This window comes from Orbicella franksi, chromosome 9 (genome assembly GCF_964199315.1).
Source record: "Orbicella franksi chromosome 9, jaOrbFran1.1, whole genome shotgun sequence".
Classification (NCBI taxonomy): Eukaryota; Metazoa; Cnidaria; class Anthozoa; order Scleractinia; family Merulinidae; genus Orbicella; species Orbicella franksi.
Genome location: NC_138153.1, coordinates 12,586,512 through 12,613,064, shown reverse-complemented (window position 1 = coordinate 12,613,064; position 26,553 = coordinate 12,586,512). Strand labels below are relative to the sequence as shown.

Here is a 26,553-nt window from a genome sequence, read left to right as displayed (position 1 = left end):
ACACGAGTGAAGCGACAAGAAAGGTCGAGTGACCGAACAGAGAACGGCAAATGTACAAATGTCACGAACCGTAGAAGTCGTGTAGGCTAGTCAACCCCATTTTACACTTAAACTTTTTAACACATTTAAAGAGATTTGTATGGAGACGCCATGCTGGCCGGAAACCAACAGAAACATCTGTCACTGAGTTTGCCACAAAAGCGTGAGAAAATCATAATCATTACAATAGTACTTTTTCTAATACTGTTCACATAGCCAATTTCCATGAAGTACATCACCTTTTTAACAAACATTACAGCTCTCTCGGCCGCCAATTCAAGCGTAGTCTATCACAAAACCAAGAACCCATTGTGCGTGCCATATTTTTGTCGTTAAGTAGCATGTCTTTCCAGTAGTACTTGATAACGCTAGGACAAATATCTATCGCTGCGAAACTCGATTTAAAAACGTCACAGTCCGGAGTTCAATTCTTCAGGCGGATCAATTCTTCGGTCGGTGTAGCAGATCTCAAAGAGTAAGAATCGAGATTTGAACCGCTTAAGTAGCCCGCTAAACATATATGCTTTAGCGTGCGATATAATTACAATGAATAATAATTCCCAGAGATTCTCGCTTTTAAAGATTCCCCATTTTAGAGCTTCCCGCTTTTAAAGATTCCCGCTTTTAAAGATTCCCCATTTTAAAGATTCCCCATTTTAAAGATTCCCGCTTTTAAAGATTCCCCATTTTAAAGATTCCCGCTTTTAAAGATTCCCCATTTTAAAGATTCCCCATTTTAAAGATTCCCCATTTTAAAGATTCCCCATTTTAAAGATTCCCGCTTTTAAAGATTCCCCATTTTAAAGATTCCCGCTTTTAAAGATTCCCCATTTTAAAGATTCCCCATTTTAAAGATTCCCCATTTTAAAGATTCCCCATTTTAAAGATTCCCCATTTTAAAGATTCCCCATTTTAAAGATTCCCGCTTTTAAAGATTCCCCATTTTAAAGATTCCCGCTTTTAAAGATTCCCCATTTTAAAGATTCCCGCTTTTAAAGATTCCCCATTTTAAAGATTCCCGCTTTTAAAGATTCCCCATTTTAAAGATTCCCGCTTTTAAAGATTCCCGCTTTTAAAGATTCCCCATTTTAAAGATTCCCGCTTTTAAAGATTCCCCATTTTAAAGATTCCCGCTTTTAAAGATTCCCCATTTTAAAGATTCCCGCTTTTAAAGATTCCCCATTTTAAAGATTCCCGCTTTTAAAGATTCCCCATTTTAAAGATTCCCCGTTCCCCGTTCCCCATTCCCCATTCCCCATTCCCATTCCCCGATTCCCCGTTCCCCGTTTTAAAGATAGCCCAGGGCGCATGCATCATTTGTTGAAGATCACCATTTTGACATGCACTGTATTGTCTTTGTGTCAGATTTGTGACATTTTTTTCAAGTACAGCGTACTTTTTTAGAACTGTCAACACTGTTCACGGGAGTTGCTTGGCCCCATAGGGGGTTCCATTATTCCTGTACGTCGCCGGGTTTTCGGTATCAAGATGTAAGGAATCGAAGTTAATGCCGGAAAGTCCTGAATTCTCAATAAATGAGATTGCGGTGGAAGCGGTAGTTGACGAGCCTGCTTAAAGATAAAATCGAAGCTTAACCATTTAAAATTTTTGTCCAGGATGTACACCCCATGGAGTAACGCTTGCAGGCGCCAGTCAATTATTAAGTTACTTTTTAAATTTCCGGCGAGCGAGAAATTCGAGCTAGTGTGTTTATTCACTATTTCGACTGTTGGATCTACTGTTCAACATTGCGATGCGGATTCTAAAAGATGGGAAAACACCGGAGAAAGCATAAAGCTGAGCGGGAAAGGTATGTATTAGTCATAAAAGTTTGTTTTAGACTCCTGCTTACGTGAATCCATGTGTGACATGTGTCGGGTATATGAACATCAAGAGAAATCTTTGTGCGGCATTTTGAATTAATTCGATTGTTTCTCGAACTTATGTTTTCACTTGAATTCGTATGCAGGAGTCCAAGAATAAAGAAGAAAGAAAAACAAAAACAAGGCAAGGAAATTGCAAGGTTTGTAGGGTTAATTACGAAGTCCCGAGAGGTACGTTCCGGCTACGTTCTCTTTCGATCTCTAGCTCTGACACGTGCGATTATCGGCATCTACTTGTCAATGGGCAAATATTGCCCGGGAAGTTATCTGAGTGTAGCGAGACTTGAATTTATTCCGATTCATTGTCATTATCGTACAGATGATGCAGATCTAGAATAGGAATAGGCAATATAGGTCAATAAGCTAAGGCATGGTAACTTTGCCAAGAAGAACGTATCGAAACGTAATCGAACAGAAAGGGTGTTATATTTCGCTAGTAAAGGTAAATTCTATAAATTTAGCGCAATGTCTCTTCTATGCGAAACCAGGAGTCGGCGTACTTGTGGGTCGTAATTTTTGTTCCCAAAACATACCCAAAATTATTAAAAACTAGCAATGGTATATTGCAATTCTGAGTTTTGATTAATTATATGAGCTCAACTACCATTGACCATAAATATCGTAGCCGATACGCGTCAACGAAAACAGTTGGGCGTTCCAAGGTAATAATTAACAATTATTCCATGAGCGTGCGTTGGATATGAGATGGTAAATAGCCAACGAGGCCCGTAGGGCCGAGTTGGCTATAACCAATCTCATATCCAACAAGCGCGAATGGAATAATTGTTTTATTAAATTTGGTGCTTTTGTATTCTTGGAAATATAGCTTAATTTTATTGGATTTTAATTTTACAAAACGATCGGAAGTCGACGTGACAAAAACAACAACAAGTGGGAAATCGCATGACATGCGCGCCGTTTGTAAAATTAGTTGAATGAAAAATTTGAGAGCGAAGCAAGCGAATTTGCTGAATGAAATTGCAATCAAGTAAAATTCAAGAAACGTCTATCAAATGAAGGAGATATAACCTTGGTCAGAAAGTTTTAAAAGCGTTCAAGTTCGAGTCATGGAGAAGAGCCAAATAATTGTGCACTTGCACATTCCCATTGTAATAATGCAGCGGAAAACTTTGGTCGCCATGTGACACAGACGTTGTGCCAAAATTACTCTCGACAAGATCTCTCTCAGGATTCCCTTCTTTGAAAGCCTTGGCATTTCGAGCTGTATGTGTGGAGTTCATTGTTGGTCAGTTTTAGAGTCAAGGACAGAAACTATTTTAGCGTCAGATTCATCTTCAGAATCTCCGAGGCCACCTGGTGGTTTTTCGTGGCTGGTAAAGAACCGGGCTTACTTCGGTTCAGCTCAAAACACTCAACTCCTTGAGGTGTTTTTCGCAAGGACAGAATTGTTGGCGCTAGCTGTCGTTGATTCTCTCGTCGTCGTCGGCCAAAAAAGAGACTGAGATGAAACTAGATTGTCCTCTGTAGCTGTGCGGGATTCTTGCTCTCGGCTGATCCGAGCTTGCTTACTCGAACAGTTTCCTCATCTGCTCATTGGAAACTGGTTTCTTATGGACTACGCCGGCAATTATGCCTGTTTTCCTGCGGCCTTTTACAAATGCATATGCTCTAATAACTTATTTGCCTGGTCAGAGATAATGGAAAACGGTTTGTTGTACGGCGGCGTGCGAAGGAAATGATCAACTGGCGGCTTTAATGGATTTTATCAATGAACTTTTGCAATTTACGTGTCATCTTTCTTCCTCGCAGACGAGTAAAAACACTTCAACTGAACATTCAGTTCTTCTTTTGACATTTCTTATATCGGTTTCGAAAATTTGGTACTACCAGGACTAGGAAGCCATTCTGTTCAGGTAAAATTTGTTTTTGTCACATAATCTTCATGAATGCGTAAAGTCTCGCCGGTCATATTTTAATTTTGCAACTTTAAGGGAAACTTAACGTATACGTGCCGTTAAATATTCTTATCTCGAGCTTTGTGGCTTTTTTGTTGTTACTGGGACGGCATTGTCCATAATTCCCTGTATTTCCTGTGTAGATAGCTCACCAAATGTGCTTTTTTTCATCCATTTTCTTTGTCGACGAAACTTCGCTTCACGCGAAAAAGCTCATGCCGAGCGACATTTGTCGCTTTCATTTCCATATAAGGTTAAACGCAGGTATAATGGCTGGTAACCGAGATCCAGTGAACCAATCAGAAAGCTAGGATTGCATTATCCGAGGTTGAGAATTTAATAATAGTTTATAACCTCTGTTGCTTTTCCGTTGCCCGAAGAAACGCCTTTATACGTTCCGATTCAAAGCAAGACTATCTGAACTATCCATTAGAACTTTCACCCAGGCAGCAAGGCGCATATTACGTTATTGAACATGCTGTTTGTTGTCAGGGGCGAGGATTTTGTAATTTGTAATTTTGACGGGGATTTTGTAGTCCCACGAAAAAAAATTCCCGGGGTTCGGCCGGTGGGGGAAGGGGATGGTAACAGCTGGAATCGATGGATGCATAACGCATTCATTAATTTTAGGTGGTCTAATATAAATGTATACGTTGTTATTTATACGTTTCTTTCTTTTATTATTATTATTATTATTATTATTATTATTATTATTAAAGATTCGCACAGCTATTGATGATATTGAAGCTGGTTTATTATTATTATTATTATTATTATTATTATTATTATTATTATTATTATTTCCACTATTACAATACCTTTTCTAACTATTGGATACAAAACAAATCATGATGATCACCATGAAGTGACAGGGCAGTCACTTCCACCAAGGTTGGAGGGTGTTAGCTTATCAGGGCGAAGAACAACGCGTTTCGTTTTAGGTTGAGCCCAATCATTTACGATCATTTTACACTTAAAATCAGCAAGCCTGGTTTCAATAGTTGAAATGCGTAGCTTTTCGAATAGTTTGCCCCTCCTTAACCCTGTAAATTTTGACAAAACACCTCCGGCTTGCATTGTGCCAGTTGTCAGCAACGAACGGAGAAAAAGGATGTGGTCGTTCACTAAGTAGTTATTGTGAAGATGTCATCGAATGTGACATTCGTGCGTGTTTCAACTATTTAACCAGGGTTATACACTTATTCATTCTCAACGTTTATACCTTGGAATTAACAGGGGAAAAAAGGAGAATTTATTTGCTTGTCATAAACCACATTTTCATTACAAGCGGAGAAATGATAATAGCGTATTTTTATCTGAAGTTAGTGAACATATTGGTGTTTCCACAAATTTCTAAGCCAAAAAAATGATCTTATTTTGGTCAATGAATTATATATTTTTATACAAATATTTCCTGCATGAAACTACTTAGGGAATATAACAAGAGTTTTTAATAACAAATTGTCGAGAATTGTGCGGGAGATCGACAAGTCGCGAAGTAAATTACAGTACAATCCACGGGAACGGGCTTTCTGCACGAAGATTGTAAGAAGAGTGCAGTAACAAAACACTGAGTGTCAGACAGTGGCATAAGACTGTACGAGGTTTACTAATGTTCTAGTTATTGTTTTGTTGTATAAAAATTCCTACGGAACTCTAAAATAATGGACATTTTACGTAAATAAATTTATTTCAACCAATTCTTAAGTAGCTGCAACAAATGGCTTCGGCTATTGTTTAATGTACTAGTAGCTGTATTGGCTAAACACTGAAATAAAGAAATAAATAGTTTTAGTAGGCGATTTCAATTTGAACATTCAAAGCACCAAACTTCAATTCCTACTACTTTTGGTTCTGTTGACGATATAATCGTTTTGATGAGAACAGTTCGTCAGATAGCTTCAACGCTGTGGATTACTCAGAGGACTTCAGAGACGCCTCTTCTTAACAGGTACCCCCACAAGTTAATTATTTTATCAAAAGTTAATTTAATTGATGCCGTATGAACTCCAGTTTAAGGATATTAACACATTTTGATATATTGAAAAGAAAATGGTATTTTCTTTTTTACTCAATTCGTACTTTAATAGCAGAATCTGCTATCGCAATACGAATGAACATCAGAGTTAAAACCTTTGGAATCCGGAATCTCGGAACGTCTGGAATCCGGAATCCATAGGCATGGAATCCGGAATCCAGTCACCGGAATCCGGAATCCACGATGTGGAATCCGGAATCCAAGACCCTCTTGGATTCCTTTACATGGGGCGAGTATTTACAAGAGCATTCGAACACAAGTCACTCTATAAGACCTAAAACTGCCCTGAAGAAGCTGTGATTCATGAGTTTAGCGTCAAAAAGAACAGATGACTAGCTTTCGACAGAGATTATGATCCTGAGAGAACACATGCCCTTGTCATTCCCATGCATGAATGATTTTTAAAGCACAAAGCGCCATGATCGCCAAGACTCGTATTTCAAACCTACTCGAAAGAAAGTACTCTACTGATTGAAGCGAAAAGCATCTCTTTCTAAAGACATTTCAAAGCGCAGGACAGCTAAAATATTTGTTTCTTATTTTTTAGAACTTTCGCTCCGAAAAATCCCGATGCAAATTTTTGAATATTTATTTTCAAAGTTCTGTGTAATATTTTCCAAGGTTTGCAGGTCCACGGCGATAAAAAGCTGCTTCTTCGGAACTGCCGTATCGTTTGGATCGAGAGAGGTCTCTTTGGAAAGTATTTTCAAAGCGCTGGGCAGAATAATTGTCTTCTAGGTGTTCAGGGACTGATCAAAAAGTCTTGGGGGTGGGGGTTGGGCCGCAGCAGAGAGGGGGTTGGTCATCAGTTTTTTAGCCGCTGGTACGGCTTGGGTCGTTCAATTTTCAGCTTCTTATGGGGGTGGGTCACCCTATTTTATGACAAATAATTCAAGTCTTGAACTACTGGAACAGTTGGCCAGACGTTTGATTTTAATTTTCTGGGCTTCACCTCTCTTACTTTTTGGCCAGTCCCTTAGTCTAAGTTTACTTCGAAAATTAGTATTGTCATTTCTCTGCATGACTAATTCACATTAGGCGCTATGGCTGCTGACAGGAATTGCGTTCTAACCGCCTCTAAAGTCGCTTGTCAAAAAGTACTTATGGATGAAAGCGAAATAGGTCTCTTTGGAAAGCTCTTTCAAAGCGCCGGACAGTTAGAATTTTTCGTCGTCTTTCCTTACGAATTGCGCTCTGAAAATCCATGCAGGAACAAGGTTTTTCATATTTGATTAACTACTAATTTAAACCTTGAATGTTATTACATCATTTAAATTCGCCAATCAGGTGTGTGTCCTGAAATAGCCTCGCAGTTTGAGTACCGAGCTAAAATTAAAACGACTTACCTTTAAAAATAAAAGTAGAGAAAACTAGAGACCATAATGGCTGGTGCGTTGTACGACACAAGACCGCGTGACTGATTCTTGTAGACAAATCAATAAATAAATCAGCTCATGCCATATTGTGGCTAAACACTTCGTGTAAGCCACACAAAGAACATCTTCCATGTGTTTTCGAGAAAATAAGGGTTTCATGTTACATACCTTTTCGAGGAAAACAAAAGTATCAAAATACAAATGTTGGTGTGAAAAGTAAATTGTCACGTTTGCTACTTTAACGTATTACTAAATTTGAAATAAACGAAAATCAACGCAAATACCAGAGCCAAATTTAAAAGCTGTCTTTGCAAACAGTAATTTTAAGTTATTGTTGATTATGTCTTATCAAGGTGTCTGTCCGTTGATATTCTGCTAGGGGAAAAGCCCTGGGTACCAAGGTAAATACGAAGTGGGAGTGAGGCGGGCAGGGATGTGGACCTGTGTAACTACTATGCCTGAGCTAAACATTGAACTCTGCACTGTCTGAGATTATCTCACTAGTTTGATCATTTCGTTAGGAATACACGGTAGAGACATCAGTCTGGAAAGAAACTGAGGTGACAAAGTGTTTTGAAAGGTCGACTGTCTGGATTAGCAAAGAAAAAAGCTGGACGTAGGGTGGAATAGAATATAAGCCAATCAAACCTTGCTCTAATAAATATGGCAACAAAGATCCGAGGAAAGGCACACCGATACAAGCGTTGTAGTCAGTTGTTTGACCAGTTGTCAGCTTATAAGCAACATGAACGAACTCACATAGGAGAGAAGCCGTATTCATGCAAGCATTGTAAGAAGTGCTTTAGTCAGTCATCACATTGGAAGGAACATGAACGAACTCACACAGGAGAGAAACCGTATACATGCCAACATTGTAACAAGTGCTTTAGTCAGTCATCAGATTGTGTGAGACATGAACGAACTCACACTGGAGTGAAGCCGTATTCATGCAAGCATTGTATGAAGTGCTTTAGCCAATTAGGAAATTGCAAGCAACATGAACGAACTCACACTGGAGTGAAGCCGTATTCATGCAAGCATTGTAAGAAGTGCTTTAGCCTATTAGGAAATTGCAAGCAACATGAACGAACTCACACTGGAGTGAAGCCGTATTCATGCAGACATTGTAAGAAGTGCTTTTATCGGTCATCAGATTGCAAGGAACATGAACGCACTCACACAGGAGTAAAGCCGTATTCATGCAAGCATTGTAAGAAGTGCTTTAGCCAATCAACTTGCAAGCAACATGAACGAACTCACACTGGAGTGAAGCCGTATACATGCAAGTATTGTAAGAAGTGCTTTAACCACTCAGGAAATTGGAAGCAACATGAACGAACTCACACAGGAGTGAAGCCGTATACATGCAAGCATTGTAAGAAGTGTTTTGGCCAATTAGGAAATTGCAAGAAACATGAACGAACTCACACAGGAGTAAGGCCGTATTCATGCAAGCATTGTAAGAAGTGCTTTAGCCATTCATCAAATTGCAAGAAACATGAAGAAAAACACGCCGCAGACAGTTCGTTAAAACACAAGCAGCAAGATCAGCACCTAAAACTAAGAAAACACCAGGAGCCGTCAACAACTCGAGGTAGCAAAGATTCTAGTGTGTTGGTTTCTTTGACTGAAAATAATTTAAGCCAAGTTGAAAGCCTCACCTGTTGGATTTGTCAGGAAGAATTTAGCCTCGAGATATGTCTCATGAAACATTACGATGATCATATGAGATAAAAACGACTCTTATGTCAGCCTTATTAATGTTTAAGCTATAAAACTTTGTCTTCGCCTTTTTTCTCCGCGCTGTAGTTTCGCTAGGACATAATTTGTTCTGCTAACGTTAGTGTTGGAGGAAAGTCGATTAACTTTTGAAAACGCGAAATCGAGAATGCTTATAGCGGTAGGAAATAGAAATTCTCTGAACCTGCAGCAAACCTGACTTCCTGAGAAGAGGCCCAGTTTGTGATTTGTTATGGGTGAAAGCAATCGAATTTAAGTTACAATAACAAAATTTCAAGTTACAATAAGCTTAATGCACAAAGCGAGATGTAATGTAATTACTACACGTTAATTATCTTTAGAACTGACTGACTGGTTAGTTGGGAATCTCGTGTTGTCTTCACACGGTGATCTGTAAGCTCTTTCTCGTTTATCCCGCGGTTGGACTGAGTGTTTCTGGACAAAAGTTTAGTAAACCTGATTACTCTTTTTTTCAATTTTGTCACCAATGTTTCAGGTGATCAAACTGGTGATAGCCTCCTACCCATACGATCTGTTTGTTCGTCACGCATTCTTCCAATCTTGCGTAACGATCCCAAAAGAGCAACTGCGTAGGGGCCGGGGCTAAACTGGTAATCGCTCTGACCGTATTTTTTAAGTCAGAGTGAAAATAATGTTGTTGCTTTGAAATATGAGCCACCCACTATGCAAGCAGAAATACACAGACTATTAATGTGGTTGAATGTCAGGGTCTCAAAGGACTTGTACCGAAAGGTTATATTGTATAGCTTTATAGTGAGAAGCCTTTGTGGTTTTATTTATGAATCCGTGCGAGGTTGTCTCATCTTAACTTGATAGAAGGGAGTTTAAGAAACCAGGACGCGACGTCGAGGACAACGTCGAATAGAAAATGATTTTATATTTTAAATACAAATCTTGCGATACTCTAAAAGTCATTTTACTTTGTTTCTTAGTGTCAAAACTATTAGGAAACTGCATCTGGGACAGGGCGAAACGTTTGAAATAAAAATAAAAAATTTAGCCGTCGTGGTTCTCTGGACAACGCAAAATTTGGTCATTTCAGGCATAGCGCGGCAAGTAAATACACCAAGAATTATAACGCACATGCACAGCCACTGTTCTACTCTTGGTAAACGTTTTGTTTATCGACGTTCCCGTTGCCGTCGCCGTCGCCGTCGCCGTCTGTAGTTTCTTTAACTCCCTACCAGTGTCTACTGAGTTTTGAAATTTAGAGGGGTAAAGGGGTCACTTACTCACTTTAATTAACTTTATTTACTTGTCAATTGAATTGAAAAGTACATTATGTTGCATCGTGGATGAGTTATTTAGGAGCCAAAATATCGAATGAAAACTTTGTCCCTAAAGTTGCGTTATTTAGTATGTTTCTACATTAGAAGTTTTTTTATGTTTTATTTGCATGTGATGGCAGTTTGGTTTATTCCTGGATGTAACTAGATCAGTTGGCTTTCACTGAAGATGAAAAGCGCTGTAATCCTTGGAATTTTTAAGTGGTCGATCTTTGAACAGGCGATGCTAACACATTCTTTGTGACTACTACATTATATTTATCAGTTCGTTTTGTTGATGAGATATTTGCTATGGCTAAAGCAATAAGTACCATGTTAGTGGTTGATATTGTTAGTGCGTGAATTAAAAATTATTCTTTGATGTTTTTCCCTTGTTTACCCCAAACATGCTCGGTCGAGAGAAGGCTGTCACTCGAGCCGAAACACCTCGTTAATGGAATATATCTATAGAGGTCAATGCGCAGCTTTGTTTTCCGCGCGACGAAATCACATAAAAACGGAGCAATCAACTTGCAATGATACATGCTGCAGATGGCACGACTTTGGGGCCGGCTGGCTTCGAAGATTTTAGACTGTTGGTCGCCAGCACAAGTATTCTAGTTGTCTAATTTTTGTAGCCCTTTAGGCTATACCGTATATACTGCAACATTCACATTTTTGGTGGTCAAAACGTTTCAATGGATTGAGAGCGTATTCGCTTGTAATAGTTTCCAGTTTTCGCAGGATATGTTTGTTCTCGAGTTCCAGGCCCTGTGCACGCTATAATGCGTTTTTAATCGCTGTAGTCATTCATATGTATGCGGTTTCGAAAGTGATGGTTGTATTGGGTATCAGCGTTTTCGAGCGTTTTGATGCGGATTACAAAAACGCTGCGGAAACGGTGGAGTGGATACGAAGCGTTTGACGAGCTTTCGACAACGCATCGTCAGTTCTAAAACGTAGTAGGGTCGACGGAACGTCCATTTCAATTGGCCTTGTTGTCTACGTTCACCTTGGCTCCGCTAGAGAGTTTTTGGTAAAGTCAGTTCATTAAATAATTTGAAGCTTACATCCTTCCAAATCTCCTCCAGCTGGTTTGGCAGTATCAGCTGACATTCTTGCCCTCTCTACAAGGATTCTGAAAAATTATGTAAGTGGGAAACTACTGCTGTTCTAATCCAAACCGAAGACAAAAATCAAAGGTGATTATTTGCAATTGGCTCTCAATATTTCGTCCCATCTGACCACTGCGTTTTCCTGCTAGTCATATAATCCTCTAATGAAGACGAGCTGCATGATATTTTTTCATAATAGGTTGTATTATATCTATGTTTTGCTTTATATTACTTCATATTTTTTTACCGTGGAAAAGTTGTGTGTGACTAAAGAGTCCTCCCCCAGCCCCTCCCCCATCGCGGTCCCAGGCTTTGTTTATGAATGGTAACCAACCAAGAGACCAACCAACAATGAAATTTGTTCACATTACAAACATTACAACATAGTGTCCTCATTACGATTCATCTAATGTTATGGAAGGTTAATCCCTTAAACCTAGAAATCAGGTTTCACAGGCACCACATTGCACAATGTAATGGCCCCGGTATGGTTTTGGATCAGAAGCCAAAACCCGAGGAAGTATCATAGAAGGGTTTGCGGTCACTTCGTTCCATGGTCACTTCGTTCCAAGTCACTTCGTTCCAAGTCACTTCGTTCCGTCCATTAGTCACTTCGTTCCATCAAAGAGTCACTTCGTTCCACCAAGTAGTTACTTCGTTCGAAAGGTAAACTAAGCTACTAAACTTTTATTTTCAATAGATTTTCCGAAAATTAGAAGTTAACGAATGCTTGGTATGTTTTGAATCTTCTTTTACGAACGAGTTACTCCGCCATCTTGGATTGTTGTGGAGCCCACTCTTTTCCGCGTCAGTGTTTTCATTGTTTAATCAAACTCACGTACAATAATAACCACGCGAAATCAAATGTTTAGGCCATATCCGGGCAGTTTAATGTACTTCCATTTGGGGAAATTACAGCTGCTACGGGAGGGTGAGGCAGGGAGAAAACGCACAACTACTACGTCAGTAAAAACACGAGGCGTATCGATCGTCGTGATCAAAGTTCGCAGTAACACGTGTCCGTAACTCGAGACGATAATCAAGTTGACATCACCTCATTTACATTAACATAATTTAACTAGTTAAGTATTACTTATATCTTTAATATATGTCATTAATTATCTACTTGAAATAGGTTTCTCGCGTTGGTCATTTCTTTCATTTATTTGGTGGCTCCTAAAGGAGCCGTTTTTTTTTAGTTTGGTATACTTTATTAACTTGTCTTCACATTTCAAGTGGTCCATTAAGATGAGAGCAGGCCTTCAATAGCCGTCTTGCTGATCTTTCCTTGGCTTCGAACTGGTCCCAAAGCTCAAAGATTTTCTGCGGCAGGTCTCCGTATTTTCGTCGCTGGATTCTCCTCAGCTTCCTTTCGGACACCAGTAGGATCTGAAGCGATGTCAGCTTAGCTTCCCCGTGAAGAAGATGGATCAGCAGGTACATGGGAAAAAAGATTAGTAGTTTACTTGCTTAGTTTCCCCTTGGAACGAAGTGACTATTCTTTGGAACGAAGTGACTCTGATGGAACGAAGTGACTAACGGATGGAACGAAGTGACATGGAACACAGGCGGCCCAAGCTCTCAATGTTATGCTTTTTTTTTTCCTTTTTATGCGAACGTTAAGGCTAACGTGACATATGGCATGTACTATTACATAACGACCGAATTTGACCGCGCGAAACATGACTCTCTCCTTGCAGCATATGGAGGTGTTGTGTTAGAACGGTTTGAATTTATAAAGGTTTGTATGGGAATGCAACGGCTTTGCTTGAAAAGCCAATTATTCTTACATTTTGTGAATAAAATCTACTTACCCAGTTGCTGTGTTGTATTCTTTGTTGTTTGCCAGCTCCTCGGGGCCGATCTAACGCGATTTCGGCGAGTTATCGTTCTGTGGGTTTCCACTACTAAAAGAGAGACAAGGCCGGGGGTGTCTACAAAACGAAGACCGAAGACCGAAGATCGAAGACCGAAGATCGAAGATCGAAGATCGAAGACCGAAGACCGAAGACCGAAGACCGAAGACCGAAAAACGAAGAGCTCATATAATTTTAGGCCTTTCAAACTCAAGGCAGTTATAATCATCGATAATCAGGCTTAAGTACTTTATCGGACGCTATCACACGCGAAACCGACTAGGTCTTCGTTTTGTAGTTTAGGCCGGGTCAAACTACAAAACGAAGACCCTCGCTCAAACGCTTTGTTGGACGCCAAAAGACGCGAAACCGACGGGGTCTTCGTTTTGTAGTTTAGGCCGGATCAAACTACAAAACGAAGACCCTCGCTCAAACGCTTTGTTAGACGCCAAAAGACGCGAAACCGACTGTGATAACAATGGGTTGCCAGGCCTACACAACTCCTATCCACGTGTCATAGCCGCTTTGAGAGTCTTGCTCGAACTAGTATATCTTTGAGGATCTGCCCCTTTTGTATTGTACGATAGGGGGATCTTTGAATATTTCGCTAAGCAATAATCCTGTTTTTAGGAGGACATTTCACCAGAGTAGAGCCGTTAGAGGTCATAGGTCTGCGTGGTTTCCGCTGCTATCCGCGTGTAATTTGTTGAGTTTGACACCTCTGTTTTTGGCCACGTGCTATTTTTTTTGGCTCATTTGATTGCAAGATATGTTTTAAGCTCTCTAAATATTAGCTCTGGAGGGACAAAGTTTGAAATATTCCGTGAGCATGTTGGTTACTTGCATTTTGTATTATTTCGCCGGGCCCTCAAAGATTAAAGATCCTCAAAGATATACTAGTTCGAGCAAAACTCTCAAAGCGGCTATGACACGTGGATAGGAGTTGTGTAGGCCTGGCAACCCATTGTTATCACTGTTGATTTTTACCAGGCAGGCCCCGTCCTATCACGTGCGAGTACAAACTTAATCCAATCACAGCATGTGAGTCCAAGGTGTACATTAGCTACACTAAAAACAAAGGATAAACATACGAAATGCGTGCAAAATACTCTACGCAGCCCTCCAAAACTTGGAGATATGCCGTATAAATGCAACGCATAACTGTCTTACGTTTTATCCTTCAATTCAAATCACACATGCTGGAGAAAATAAGCGTTATAGCCATCATAGAAAACACAGTGTCAAGCTGTGTACAATAGGATCGAATACTTTATGCCCACCATTCGCCAGTGGCAAAACTACCAATCACAATCAAGAATTCTCGATCCGCCGAACGAGTATATAATACCAAACAAATATGCCAGGTGCGGAGTGTTACCGAGTATTGGTCTCTACCACTCCTATCTATCGGCAACTGATGAGATCCAGAAGGATCGAAACCGCGGTCTTGCCTGATCTACAAGGCTACGAGCCTCCTAACAAAAGAGAGACTATTAACAGTCTCCAGAAAACCTGACAGCATCGCAAATAAGAGCAATGACAACCACAACGTGGAGCTGGATGAACAATCATAGGAAGAACTCCTAAATTCAGAGCTTTTGCCTGAATAAAACCACACAATATCGCAAACAACACGCAAAAAAGTCCACAGACTTGCGCGTGAACACCTACATTTGCAGTTCCAGAACGAACAAACTGGAAGGACAAAAAGCTCGATGAAATTGATGCAAGAAGCATAAGAACGTCTCTCTAAGACAGACTCATAGCTTTCAACAAGGAAAGCTACAGCTATCTCTAGCGAAGCCGGACAAAGAGAAATATGACACCCGTGATAACAAGCAGCATAACTTGCAACAGTAAATCAAACAGCCGGGCCCGGCGAAATAATACAAAATGCAAGTAACCAACATGCTCACGGAATATTTCAAACTTTGTCCCTCCAGAGCTAATATTTAGAGAGCTTAAAACATATCTTGCAATCAAATGAGCCAAAAAAAATAGCACGTGGCCAAAAACAGAGGTGTCAAACTCAACAAATTACACGCGGATAGCAGCGGAAACCACGCAGACCTATGACCTCTAACGGCTCTACTCTGGTGAAATGTCCTCCTAAAAACAGGATTATTGCTTAGCGAAATATTCAAAGATCCCCCTATCGTACAATACAAAAGGGGCAGATCCTCAAAGATATACTAGTTCGAGCAAAACTCTCAAAGCGGCTATGACACGTGGATAGGAGTTGTGTAGGCCTGTCAACCCATTGTTATCACTGTTGATTTTTACCAGGCAGGCCCCGTCCTATCACGTGCGAGTACAAACTTAATCCAATCACAGCATGTGAGTCCAAGGTGTACATTAGCTACACTAAAAACAAAGGATAAACATACGAAATGCGTGCAAAATACTCTACGCAGCCCTCCAAAACTTGGAGATATGCCGTATAAATGCAACGCATAACTGTCTTACGTTTTATCCTTCAATTCAAATCACACATGCTGGAGAAAATAAGCGTTATAGCCATCATAGAAAACACAGTGTCAAGCTGTGTACAATAGGATCGAATACTTTATGCCCACCATTCGCCAGTGGCAAAACTACCAATTACAATCAAGAATTCTCGATCCGCCGAACGAGTATATAATACCAAACAAATATGCCAGGTGCGGAGTGTTACCGAGTATTGGTCTCTACCACTCCTATCTATCGGCAACTGATGAGATCCAGAAGGATCGAAACCGCGGTCTTGCCTGATCTACAAGGCTACGAGCCTCCTAACAAAAGAGAGACTATTAACAGTCTCCAGAAAACCTGACAGCATCGCAAATAAGAGCAATGACAACCACAACGTGGAGCTGGATGAACAATCATAGGAAGAACTCCTAAATTCAGAGCTTTTGCCTGAATAAAACCACACAATATCGCAAACAACACGCAAAAAAGTCCACAGACTTGCGCGTGAACACCTACATTTGCAGTTCCAGAACGAACAAACTGGAAGGACAAAAAGCTCGATGAAATTGATGCAAGAAGCATAAGAACGTCTCTCTAAGACAGACTCATAGCTTTCAACAAGGAAAGCTACAGCTATCTCTAGCGAAGCCGGACAAAGAGAAATATGACACCCGTGATAACAAGCAGCATAACTTGCAACAGTAAATCAAACAGCCGGGCCCGGCGAAATAATACAAAATGCAAGTAACCAACATGCTCACGGAATATTTCAAACTTTGTCCCTCCAGAGCTAATATTTAGAGAGCTTAAAACATATCTTGCAATCAAATGAGCCAAAAAAAATAGCACGTGGCCAAAAACAGAGGTGTCAAACTCAACAAATTACACGCGGATAGCAGCGGAAACCACGCAGACCTATGACCTCTAACGGCTCTACTCTGGTGAAATGTCCTCCTAAAAACAGGATTATTGCTTAGCGAAATATTCAAAGATCCCCCTATCGTACAATACAAAAGGGGCAGATCCTCAAAGATATACTAGTTCGAGCAAAACTCTCAAAGCGGCTATGACACGTGGATAGGAGTTGTGTAGGCCTGTCAACCCATTGTTATCACAATTGTTGTAAAAATTATTTTTGATACTGTTATTCAACTGAAAAAAGGCAATAGGGAATCGGAGTATAAGAATAAAATAATCTTTAATTTCATTATTCGTCACGCTTTCTTCAAGGAAACTGTTTGAGCGAGGGTCTTCGTTTTGTAGTTTGACCCGGCCTAAACTACAAAACGAAGACCCAGTCGGATTCGCGTCTTTTGGCGTCTTAAAGAGCGTTTGAGCGAGGGTCTTCGTTTTATAGTTTGACCCAGCCTAAACTACAAAACGAAGACCCAGTCGGTTTCGCGTCTTTTGGCGTCTTAAAGAGCGTTTGAGCGAGGATCTTCGTTTTATAGTTTGACCCAGCCTAAACTACAAAACGAAGACCCAGTCGGTTTCGCGTCTTTTGGCGTCTTAAAGAGCGTTTGAGCGAGGATCTTCGTTTTGTAGTTTGACCCGGCCTAAACTACAAAACGAAGACCCAGTCGGTTTCGCGTCTTTTGGCGTCTAACAAAGCGTTTGAGCGAGGGTCTTCGTTTTGTAGTTTGACCCGGCCTAAACTACAAAACGAAGACCCCGTCGGTTTCGCGTCTTTTGGCGTCCAACAAAGCGTTTGAGCGAGGGTCTTCGTTTTGTAGTTTGACCCGGCCTAAACTACAAAACGAAGACCTAGTCGGTTTCGCGTGTGATAGCGTCCGATAAAGTACTTAAGCCTGATTATCGATGATTATAACTGCCTTGAGTTTGAAAGGCCTAAAATTATATGAGCTCTTCGTTTTTCGGTCTTCGGTCTTCGATCTTCGGTCTTCGATCTTCGGTCTTCGATCTTCGATCTTCGTTTTGTATACACCCACAAGGCCGGACACTGATTTCCGGAGTGCCCGCCGCTCGAAGCGAATAAATCCACTGAAAATAACCCTCCGGAAATCAGTGTCCGGCCTTGTCTTTCTTTTAGTAGTGGAAACCCACAGAACGATAACTCGCCGAAATCGCGTTAGATCGGCCCCGAGGAGCTGGCAAACAACAAAGAATACAACACAGCAACAGGGTAAGTAGATTTTATTCACAAAATATAAGAATAATTGGCTTTTCAAGCAAAGCCGTTGCATTCCCATACAAACCTTTATAAATTCAAACCGTTCTAACACAACACCTCCATATGCTGCAAGGAGAGAGTCATGTTTCGCGCGGTCAAATTCGGTCGTTATGTAATAGTACATGCCATATGTCACGTTAGCCTTAACGTTCGCATAAAAAGGGGAAAAAAAAGGATAACATTGAGAGCTTGGGCCGCCTGTGCTTGGAACGAAGTGACCGTATACCCATAGAAGTCCGCGCGTGAATGAATCTTGATCTCCTTATTCATGTTGATGATAAACTTTGGAAGTTAGAAAAAAATTCAACAACAAAAAGCAAGGCACACATTCTGCACTTCAATCAGCAGCATTTAATACTCTGATTGTCATGAGGCATCGAGTCTAGCGCACGGTCAATTTTCCAGGCGTTTAGCGCAAATAATGACTCTTTCGCTCCTCGCACCAAGACTCTCTCTCTTCTTTTTCCCTCCGCTGTTTTTCCGCGCTGCGCCCCGACTAGCTGAGCGCCTTGAAGTGGTTAACTGTCACTGAAATTGGGGTAGATTTCGCTGCAACGCATTTAACCCAGTCCTGTTCCCTCCTTGAAATGCTGCCAAACTGTCATCATTCCCAGAGTGATCGTGAGACTGGGGTTTAGTGTAATCACCATGATGGCGGTATCACAGTGACCTATACAGTCGAAAACCTCGTCGCTGGTTTATAAAGGTAAGAGAGTCTATAAGAATGCCTTTTTCATGTTCGGCTAAGTTATAGAACACAGCCTCACCTGTTTCCACCTCATTGAATACAGCAAAAGATAGTGCCTATGTTGTATAATACAGAATATACCATGGACGGTAGTTCGTGCTGGAAGGTGAACCCAAAGTACAGTCTCTGTATTCTCTGTCCTCGTTTTCCCCCCATGACTTAAGGGAATAAAACTTGCAGTTACAACAAATTAGAGCGTTTCGATTGTCTTTTGAAAAAGCTATCAAATACATTGATCAAATGTTTTGAACTGTTATAGTCACTATTGATTTTATGCCATATATAATAAAATATAAATCATTTAATGTAATGAAAAGACTGCGGACTGCAGACTGCAGACCAGGGGTAAAATACAGACTGCAGACTGTAGACACATCTCTTGTTATTTCCATGATCAAGTACTAACCATAAACAGGCTAACCCAGGTGTTATTCAGGGTAATCAAAGTGAAGTCTGCACTCCTGGTAGCTTGATTAGTGCTTTAGTTTGGTTAAATATTCCTCAGGTTAGCCTGAATAATGCTTAGGCTAGCATGCTAATGGTAAGGGAGTGAAGCCTTGGAGCCGAATGGCTCATAGCGGAAGGAGCTTATTTCAGTTTCTGTAGCATGAAGCGGCTAGGCGTATTTCTACTCCCCGTGGATGGGATGCTAGTCCATCGCAGGTCACTCCCCGCAATTTGTTAGGCTTCCCCAACAATTTGCCAGTACCCATTTATACTCCTGGGTGGAGAGAGGCACTGTGAGGGTTAAGTGTCTTGCCCAAGAACACAACATGGTGTCTCTGGCCAGGGCTTGAACCCAGACAGCCCACTCCGGGAATGAGCGCACTAACCATGAGGCCACCACGTCTCCCATGTTAATGGTAATTTACTGGTAAGCTTGTGATAATTGAAAAGGTAAAGCCATATGGTCAGTGTAAAACACAGACTGCAGATTGCAGACTGCAGACCAGGGAGTGAAATGCAAACTGAGGGCAAAATGCAGACTGCAGCCAGGGGTAAAATGCACACTACAGACTACAGACATTTTAAGTATATATAGTATTATTTCCATGATTGAGTGCTAACTGTAACAGGGTTATTCAGGCTAATTGCAGTGAAAGTCTGCACTCTGGTTAGCCTGAATGTCATTTCAGTTAGACTCAATAACCCTCTGGTTAGCCTTTTTATGGTTAGCTCACAATGATAAAGTCTGTTTTTTACCCCTGGTTTACAGTATGCATTTCACTCTCAGTCTGTAGTCTGTAGTCTGTGTTTTACACTGACCGTAACACCATATAGTTTAATAGTCTGGGGTTTGCAGTCAGCATTTTACCCCTGGTCTATAGTCTGCATTTTACCCTCAGTCTTTGTCCTATCCCCAGTCTGCAATCTTCATTTTACATTGACTGAAATAAAAATGTAACAGTGCTCCCATTAGTTTAAACAGTGTGCTGTGTGAGAGTACAAATTATATATGCAGCTTACAAATGATGGCAAATGCTTATGCCATCTCAGCCATTTTTGGCATGTGCAGTTACAGAACTTGTTTTGTTTTCACAAGTCAAAAGAAACAAAGCACATCTCTACTAAACAGTTAACAAGGGGACACCTTAGATGCTGTGTCTTTGTATTGAAGAATTTTTGAACCAAAATACTGTATTAATGCAGTTGTGTACGATCTAAGAGACCTAAGAGTAAGAATGTTTGCAGCCCATTTTTGAAGAAGGTGTAAAGCTTTTATCAAGGAAAAGAAAAAAAAAAAGACCTTCATCGTGCTTTTTTCTGTTTTAAAGCCTTCAAGGAATTGAAGAGAGCACTAGAGAAGCTGGAGAAACTGCTCCTCTGTGGATTGTGTTTTACTTAACACTTCTTTCCCAGCTGCTCTCTCTCAGCCAGTTTCCTGCTTTATAAGAGATCAAATTATGGTCAAGCCTTTTTTATTTGAAAACTAGTATATTTAGCATGTACCACTACACAGTTAGTGTTTAAACAATAGTTGTAAGCAAAACAATTCTTGTTGCTTATTTTAGTAGTTTGTTATGACAAAAACAACTGCGAGTGGATACGGGTTATCTACAGGATACAGTGTCATAAAGCTATTCAAGTAACTGGTCACATTGTAGGAATGATGTGCAGTGAAGATGAATGTTGTTGTTACAATCTTTTTTTTTTTTTTTTTGTTAAAAATTGTCAATATGGTGTCCATATGGAACTCCAACGGGTCAGTAATCATTATAAATTTTTATAAATTTGTTAGGTCATGTAGGTGGCCTTGTTTGGTTTACTCGAGACCCCTCACTTACCTGGAACACTGTTTCATGCAATTTGACTTAGATAAACTTGAAAAGAGTTGGGCCACTCTTTTTCAAGTTAACCCACATGCAATTAATTTTTAATTTTAATTTTCCCCATCTTTGTCTCTCCATGCCGCTTGTTGGTTTTACCGTGTTTCTATAAATGGGTACCGGTGACCTTTATGCTGGGGTAGCCCGGCAATGGACTAGCATTCCATCCAGAGGGGAGTAGAAATACTCCTAGTCGCTTCATGCTACAGAAACTGGAATAAGCATCAGCCTGATGGGCCACTTGGCTCACATACAGACTTCACCTTTTATGAGCCATTTACGAAATTAAGTTCATTATCACTTCTTTTGAGTTCTACAGTCCTGAGCTGTTATTAGGCTGATTTAGCAAGAGAACGGGAACGTCACTTGACGACGGCGCGCGCAGTACAAATACCCAAATATGGTCAGATGACGACTGCAGGGCGCGCGGAATAACCTGGATTCTGTTCTAATTTGACCATATTTGGGTATTTGTACTGTGCGCGCCGTCGTCAAGTGACGTTCCCGTTCTCTTGCTAAATCAGCCTATTGTCGTACTATGACCAGTTGATCAATTGGGTGACCTACCCCTGGTAATTTCTCGTACCCACTTTTGCACTTGGATAAAGAAAGGCACTGTGAGACTGACAGGAAACTGTTTTGCCCAAACACATAACACAATGATTTCAGCCCGGGCTAGAACCCAGACTGCTTGATCCATAGTCCAGCTCACTTACCATTAGACCACCATGCAACCCACATCAAAAACGATTTCTTTTGATATCAGACCTTTGGTTCTCAACTTTTAAGCACTGTGTCTTTGAATCGGTGGTGTTATAAATGTAATTATCAGTCAATTATGGAGATGCTTGATTCATCTATTTCTTAGTCTAGACTTAGTTTAAACTCGTTGAAAGGCGTATTTACAAGAGCATTCGAATTCAAGTCACTCTATAAGACCTACAACTGCGCTGAAGAAGCTGTGATTCATGAGTTTAGCGTCAAAAAGAACAGATGACTAGCTTTCGACAGAGATTATGATCCTGAGAGAACACATGCCCTTGTCCCATGATAATCTTTTTCACTGTATTTTAAGCTTCGCGTCTCGCTGTCAAAGTTATTTTTAGTCGCGGTCCCATGATCGCGCAGCCTTGCCCAACTGGTCGCGTCCACCAAAATCGGAAATTGAAAATCTAGTGGGTTAAGAGAGAAAGATGAGTTAGTTTTTTGTTTTGTTTTGTTTTTTTGTTAAACTACCGCACTGTTAGGATTGGAAATCATTTTTATACAGGTGCTTCTCCGAAGTTAAAATAGAAGTCGTGTCATGCCATGCATGAATGATTTTTAAAACAAAGCGCCATGATCGCCAAGACTCGTATTTCAGACCTACTCGAAAGAAAGTACTCAACTGATTGAAGCGAAAAGCATCTCTTTCTAAAGAAATTTCAAAGCGCAGGACAGCTAAAATATTTGTTTCTTATTTCTTAGAACTTTCGCTCCGAAAAATCCCGATGCAAATTTTTGAATATTTATTTTCAAAGTTCTGTGTTTTTTTTCCCAAGGTTTGCAGGTCCACGGCGATAAAAGCTGCTTCTCCGGAACTGCCGCATCGTTTGAATCGAGAGAGGTCTCTTTGGAAAGTATTTTCAAAGCGCTGGGCAGAATAATTGTCCTCTTTGTGTTCAGGGACTGATCAAAAAGTCTTGGGGGGTGGGGGTTGGGCCGCAGCAGAGAGGAGGTGGGTCATCAGTTTCTTGGCCGCTGGTACGGCCTGGGTCGTTCAATTTTCAGGTTCTCATGGGGGTAGGTCATCCCATTTTATGACAAATAATTCAAGTCTTGAACCACTGGAACAGTTGGCCAGACGTTTAATTTTAATTTTCTGCGCTTCACCCCTCTTACTTTTTCGCCAGTCCCTTATCCTATGTTTACTTGGAAAATTAGTCTTGTCATTTCTCTGCATGACTGATTCACATTAGGGGCTATGGCTGCTGACAGGAATTGCATTCTAACCATCTCTAAAGTCGCTTCTCGAAAAGTGCTGATGGATGAAAGCGAAATAGGTCTCTTTGGAAAGCTCTTTCAAAGCGCCGGACAGTTAGAATTTTTCGTCCTCTTTCCTCACGAATTGCGCTCTGAAAATCCATGCAGGAACAAGGTTTTTCATATTTGATTAACTACCAATTTAAACTTTGAATGTTATTACATCTTTTAAATTCGCCAATCAGGTGTGTTTCCTAAATAGCCTCGCAGTTTGAGCACCGAGCTAAAATTAAAACGACTTAAAACTAAAAGTAGAGAAAACTAGAGACCATAATGGCTAGTGCGTTGTACGACACAAGACCGCGTGACTGATTCTTGTAGACAAATCAATAAATAAATCAGCTCATGGCATAGTGTGGCTAAACACTTCGCGTAAGCCACACAAAAAAGCACATCTTCCATGTGTTTTCGAGAAAATAAGGGTTTCATGTTACATACCTAAAACCTTACTTTGTAGAAAACATCACAAAGCTGTATATTTGTTTAAGGTCATTCCTCGCATTTGCATTGCGCATCCCTATTGCGCATAATTTATGGCGTCATTAGCGCGCGCTTGTGCACGCGCATATTGAAAACATGACGGATTTGCCTCGATATTGAGCTCTGTCAGTTGAAAAATGGCTCTAGCTCACCAACGAGCATGGGAACCCCAATTTTTTTCCAGTCGTTGTAATCAACTAATCATAAGCTTTGTGTGAGAAAAGACTGATCTAATTTCTGTTGCTGAAAATTGAATAAATATGAAAAATAGCAAATACACTGTGGTCTTCTCTATTTTGCAGTCGGTAACCACGTCAAGAAATTTGGTTCAAATTTTTAATCAAGGATTTAGCTTTCTGTCTGAATCAAACTTCAACGTTTATTTGTGGTCCGACACAATGTATTGACTGTAGTTTAATGCGTGTTCTTCTGAGTCCAGGCTTACAAAGACGTTACAATTACTGGGAATGCGTTCTTATAATAAGCATTAAATAATCCAAAAATGGGGCATTTTCAATGCTTCACCGCTCCTTAATGAGCATCGGCACCCCTCCCCCGCCCCCCCCCCCCCCTTTTAATTTCAAAATTGAAGTTATCATACGACAAATATTCAGTGGTCAAAGTTTGAACAAAAATCTGTTGTCACTTTTATTTCAGATGAATTACCTTAAGAAAACCTCTCGCTTTCCTTGTGGTTCTATTTTCTTTAGGACAAAACTATTTTTTCTAAATGCATGCGCAGATTAGTTAGCGGGCCGGCTATATATTAGATTTCATTCGAGATTACATTACACAAACGCCCTGCGAGGAAAACAAAAGTATCAAAATACAAATGTTGGTCTGAAAAGTAAATTGTCACGTTTGCTACTTCAACGTATTACGAAATTTGAAATAAACGAAAATCAACGCAAATACCAGAGCAAAATTTAAAAGCTGTCTTTGCAAACAGTAATTTTAAGTTATTGCTGATTATGTCTTATCAAGGTGTCTGTCCGTTCATATTCTGCAAGGGAAAAGCCCTAGGTACCAAGGTAAATACGAAGTGGGAGTGAGGCGGGCAGGGATGTGGACCTGTGTGACTACTATGCCTTAGCTAAACACTGAACTCTGCACTATCTGAGATTGTCTCACTAGTTTGATCATTTCGTTAGGAATACACGGTAGAGACATCAGTCTGGAAAGAAACTGAGGTGACAAAGTGTTTTGAAAGGGAATCAAGTCGACTGTCTGGATTAGCAAAGAAAAAAGCTGGACGTAGGGCGGAATAGAATATAAGCCAATCAAACCCTGTTCTAATAAATATGGCAACAAAGATCCGAGGAAAGGCACACGGATGCAAGCGTTGTGGTCAGTTGTTTGACCAGTTGTCAGCTTATAAGCAACATGAACGAACTCACACAGGAGAGAAACCCTATACATGCCAGCATTGTAAGAAGTGCTTTAGTCGGTCATCACATTGTGTGAGACATGAACGAACTCACACTGGAGTGAAGCCGTATTCATGCAAGTATTGTAAGAAGTGCTTTAGCCAATTAGGAAATTGCAAGGAACATGAACGAACTCACACTGGAGTGAAGCCGTATTCATGCAGACATTGTAAGAAATGCTTTTATCGGTCATCAAACTGCAAGCAACATGAACGAACTCACACTGGAGTGAAGCCGTATTCATGCAAGCATTGTAAGAAGTGCTTTAGCCAATCATCAACTTGCAAGCAACATGAACGAACTCACACTGGAGTGAAGCCGTATACATGCAAGTATTGTAAGAAGTGCTTTAACCACTCAGGAAATTGGAAGCAACATGAACGAACTCACACAGGAGTGAAGCCGTATATATGCAAGCGTTGTAAGAAGTGCTTTAGCCAATTAGGAAATTGCAAGGAACATGAACGAACTCACACAGGAGTGAAGCCGTATACATGCAAGCATTGTAAGAAGTGCTTTAGCCAATTAGGAAATTGCAAGAAACATGAACGAACTCACACAGGAGTAAGGCCGTATTTATGCAAGCATTGTAGGAAGTGCTTTAGCCTGTCATCAAATTGCAAACGACATGAAGAAAAACATGCAGTAGACAGTTCGTTAAAACACAAGCAGCAAGATCAGCACCTAAAACTAAGAAAACACCAGGAGCCGTCAACAACTCGAGGTAGCAAAGAGTCTATTGTGTTGGTTTCTTTGACTGAAAATAATTTAAGCCAAGTTGAAAGCCTCACCTGTTGGATTTGTCAGGAGGAATTTAGCCTCGAGACATGTCTCATGAAACATTACGATGATCATATGAGATAAAAACGACACTTACATAAGCCTTATTAATGTTTAAGCTGTCTTCGCCTTTTTTCACCGCGCTGCAGGTTCGGTAGGACATAATTTGTTCTGCTAACGTTAGTGTTGGAGGAAAGTCGATTAACTTTTGAAAACGCGAAATCGAGAGTGCTAATAGCGGTAGGAAATAGAAATTCTCTGAACCTGCAGCAAACCTGACTTCCCGAGAAGAGACCCAGTATGTGATCTATTATCGCTGAAAGCAATCGAATTTAAGTTACAATAACAAAATTTCAAGTTACAATAAGCTTAATGCACAAAGCGAGATGTAATGTAATTACTACACGTTAATTATCTTCAGAACTGACTGACTGGTTAGTTGGGAATCTCGTGTTGTCTTTACACGGTGATCTGTAAGCTCTTTTTCGTTTATCTCGCGGTTGGACTGAGTGTTTCTGGACAAAAGTTTAGTAAACCTGACTACTCTTTTTTTCAATTTTGTCACCAATGTTTCAGGTGATCAAACTGGTGATAGCCTCCTACCCGTACGATCTGTTTGTTCGTCACGCATTCTTCCAATCTTGCGTAACGATCCCAAAAGAGCAACTGAGTAGTGGCCGGGGCTAAACTGGTAGTCGCTCTGACGGTATTTTTTAAGTCAGAGTGAAAATAATGTTGTTGCTTTGAAATATGAGCCACCCACTATGCAAGCAGAAATACACAGACTATTAATGTGGTTGAATGTCAGGGTCTCAAAGGACTTGTACCGAAAGGTTATATTGTATAGCTTTATAGTGAGAAGCCTTTGTGGTTTTATT

The 26,553-nt window shown here is 40.4% G+C and overlaps 2 protein-coding genes across 2 annotated transcripts in view; both read left to right on the top strand.

Annotated features, from left to right (window-relative positions):
* The window catches only part of LOC145498069 (uncharacterized), a 215,076-nt gene that overhangs the window by 46,786 nt on the left and 141,737 nt on the right, over positions 1–26,553 (top strand). The gene's annotated exons all lie outside the window — the stretch shown is intronic.
* LOC145498046 (uncharacterized) lies at positions 7,836–26,190 on the top strand. Its single transcript, XM_081477922.1, has 2 exons — positions 7,836–8,750; positions 24,852–26,190. The coding sequence occupies exons 1-2, from the start codon at positions 7,916–7,918 to the stop codon at positions 25,757–25,759; spliced, it is 1,743 nt and encodes a 580-aa protein (XP_081334048.1). The 5' UTR covers positions 7,836–7,915; the 3' UTR covers positions 25,760–26,190.

Excerpts from the sequence above, each read along its gene's own strand:
- LOC145498046 (XM_081477922.1), top strand. The coding sequence starts at position 7,916 with ATGGCAACAAAGATCCGAGGAAAGGCACACCGATACAAGCGTTGTAGT. Across the intron at positions 8,751-24,851 it reads TTCATCAAATTGCAAGAAAC|ATGAACGAACTCACACAGGA; the intron begins ATGAAGAAAAAC and ends CTTATAAGCAAC.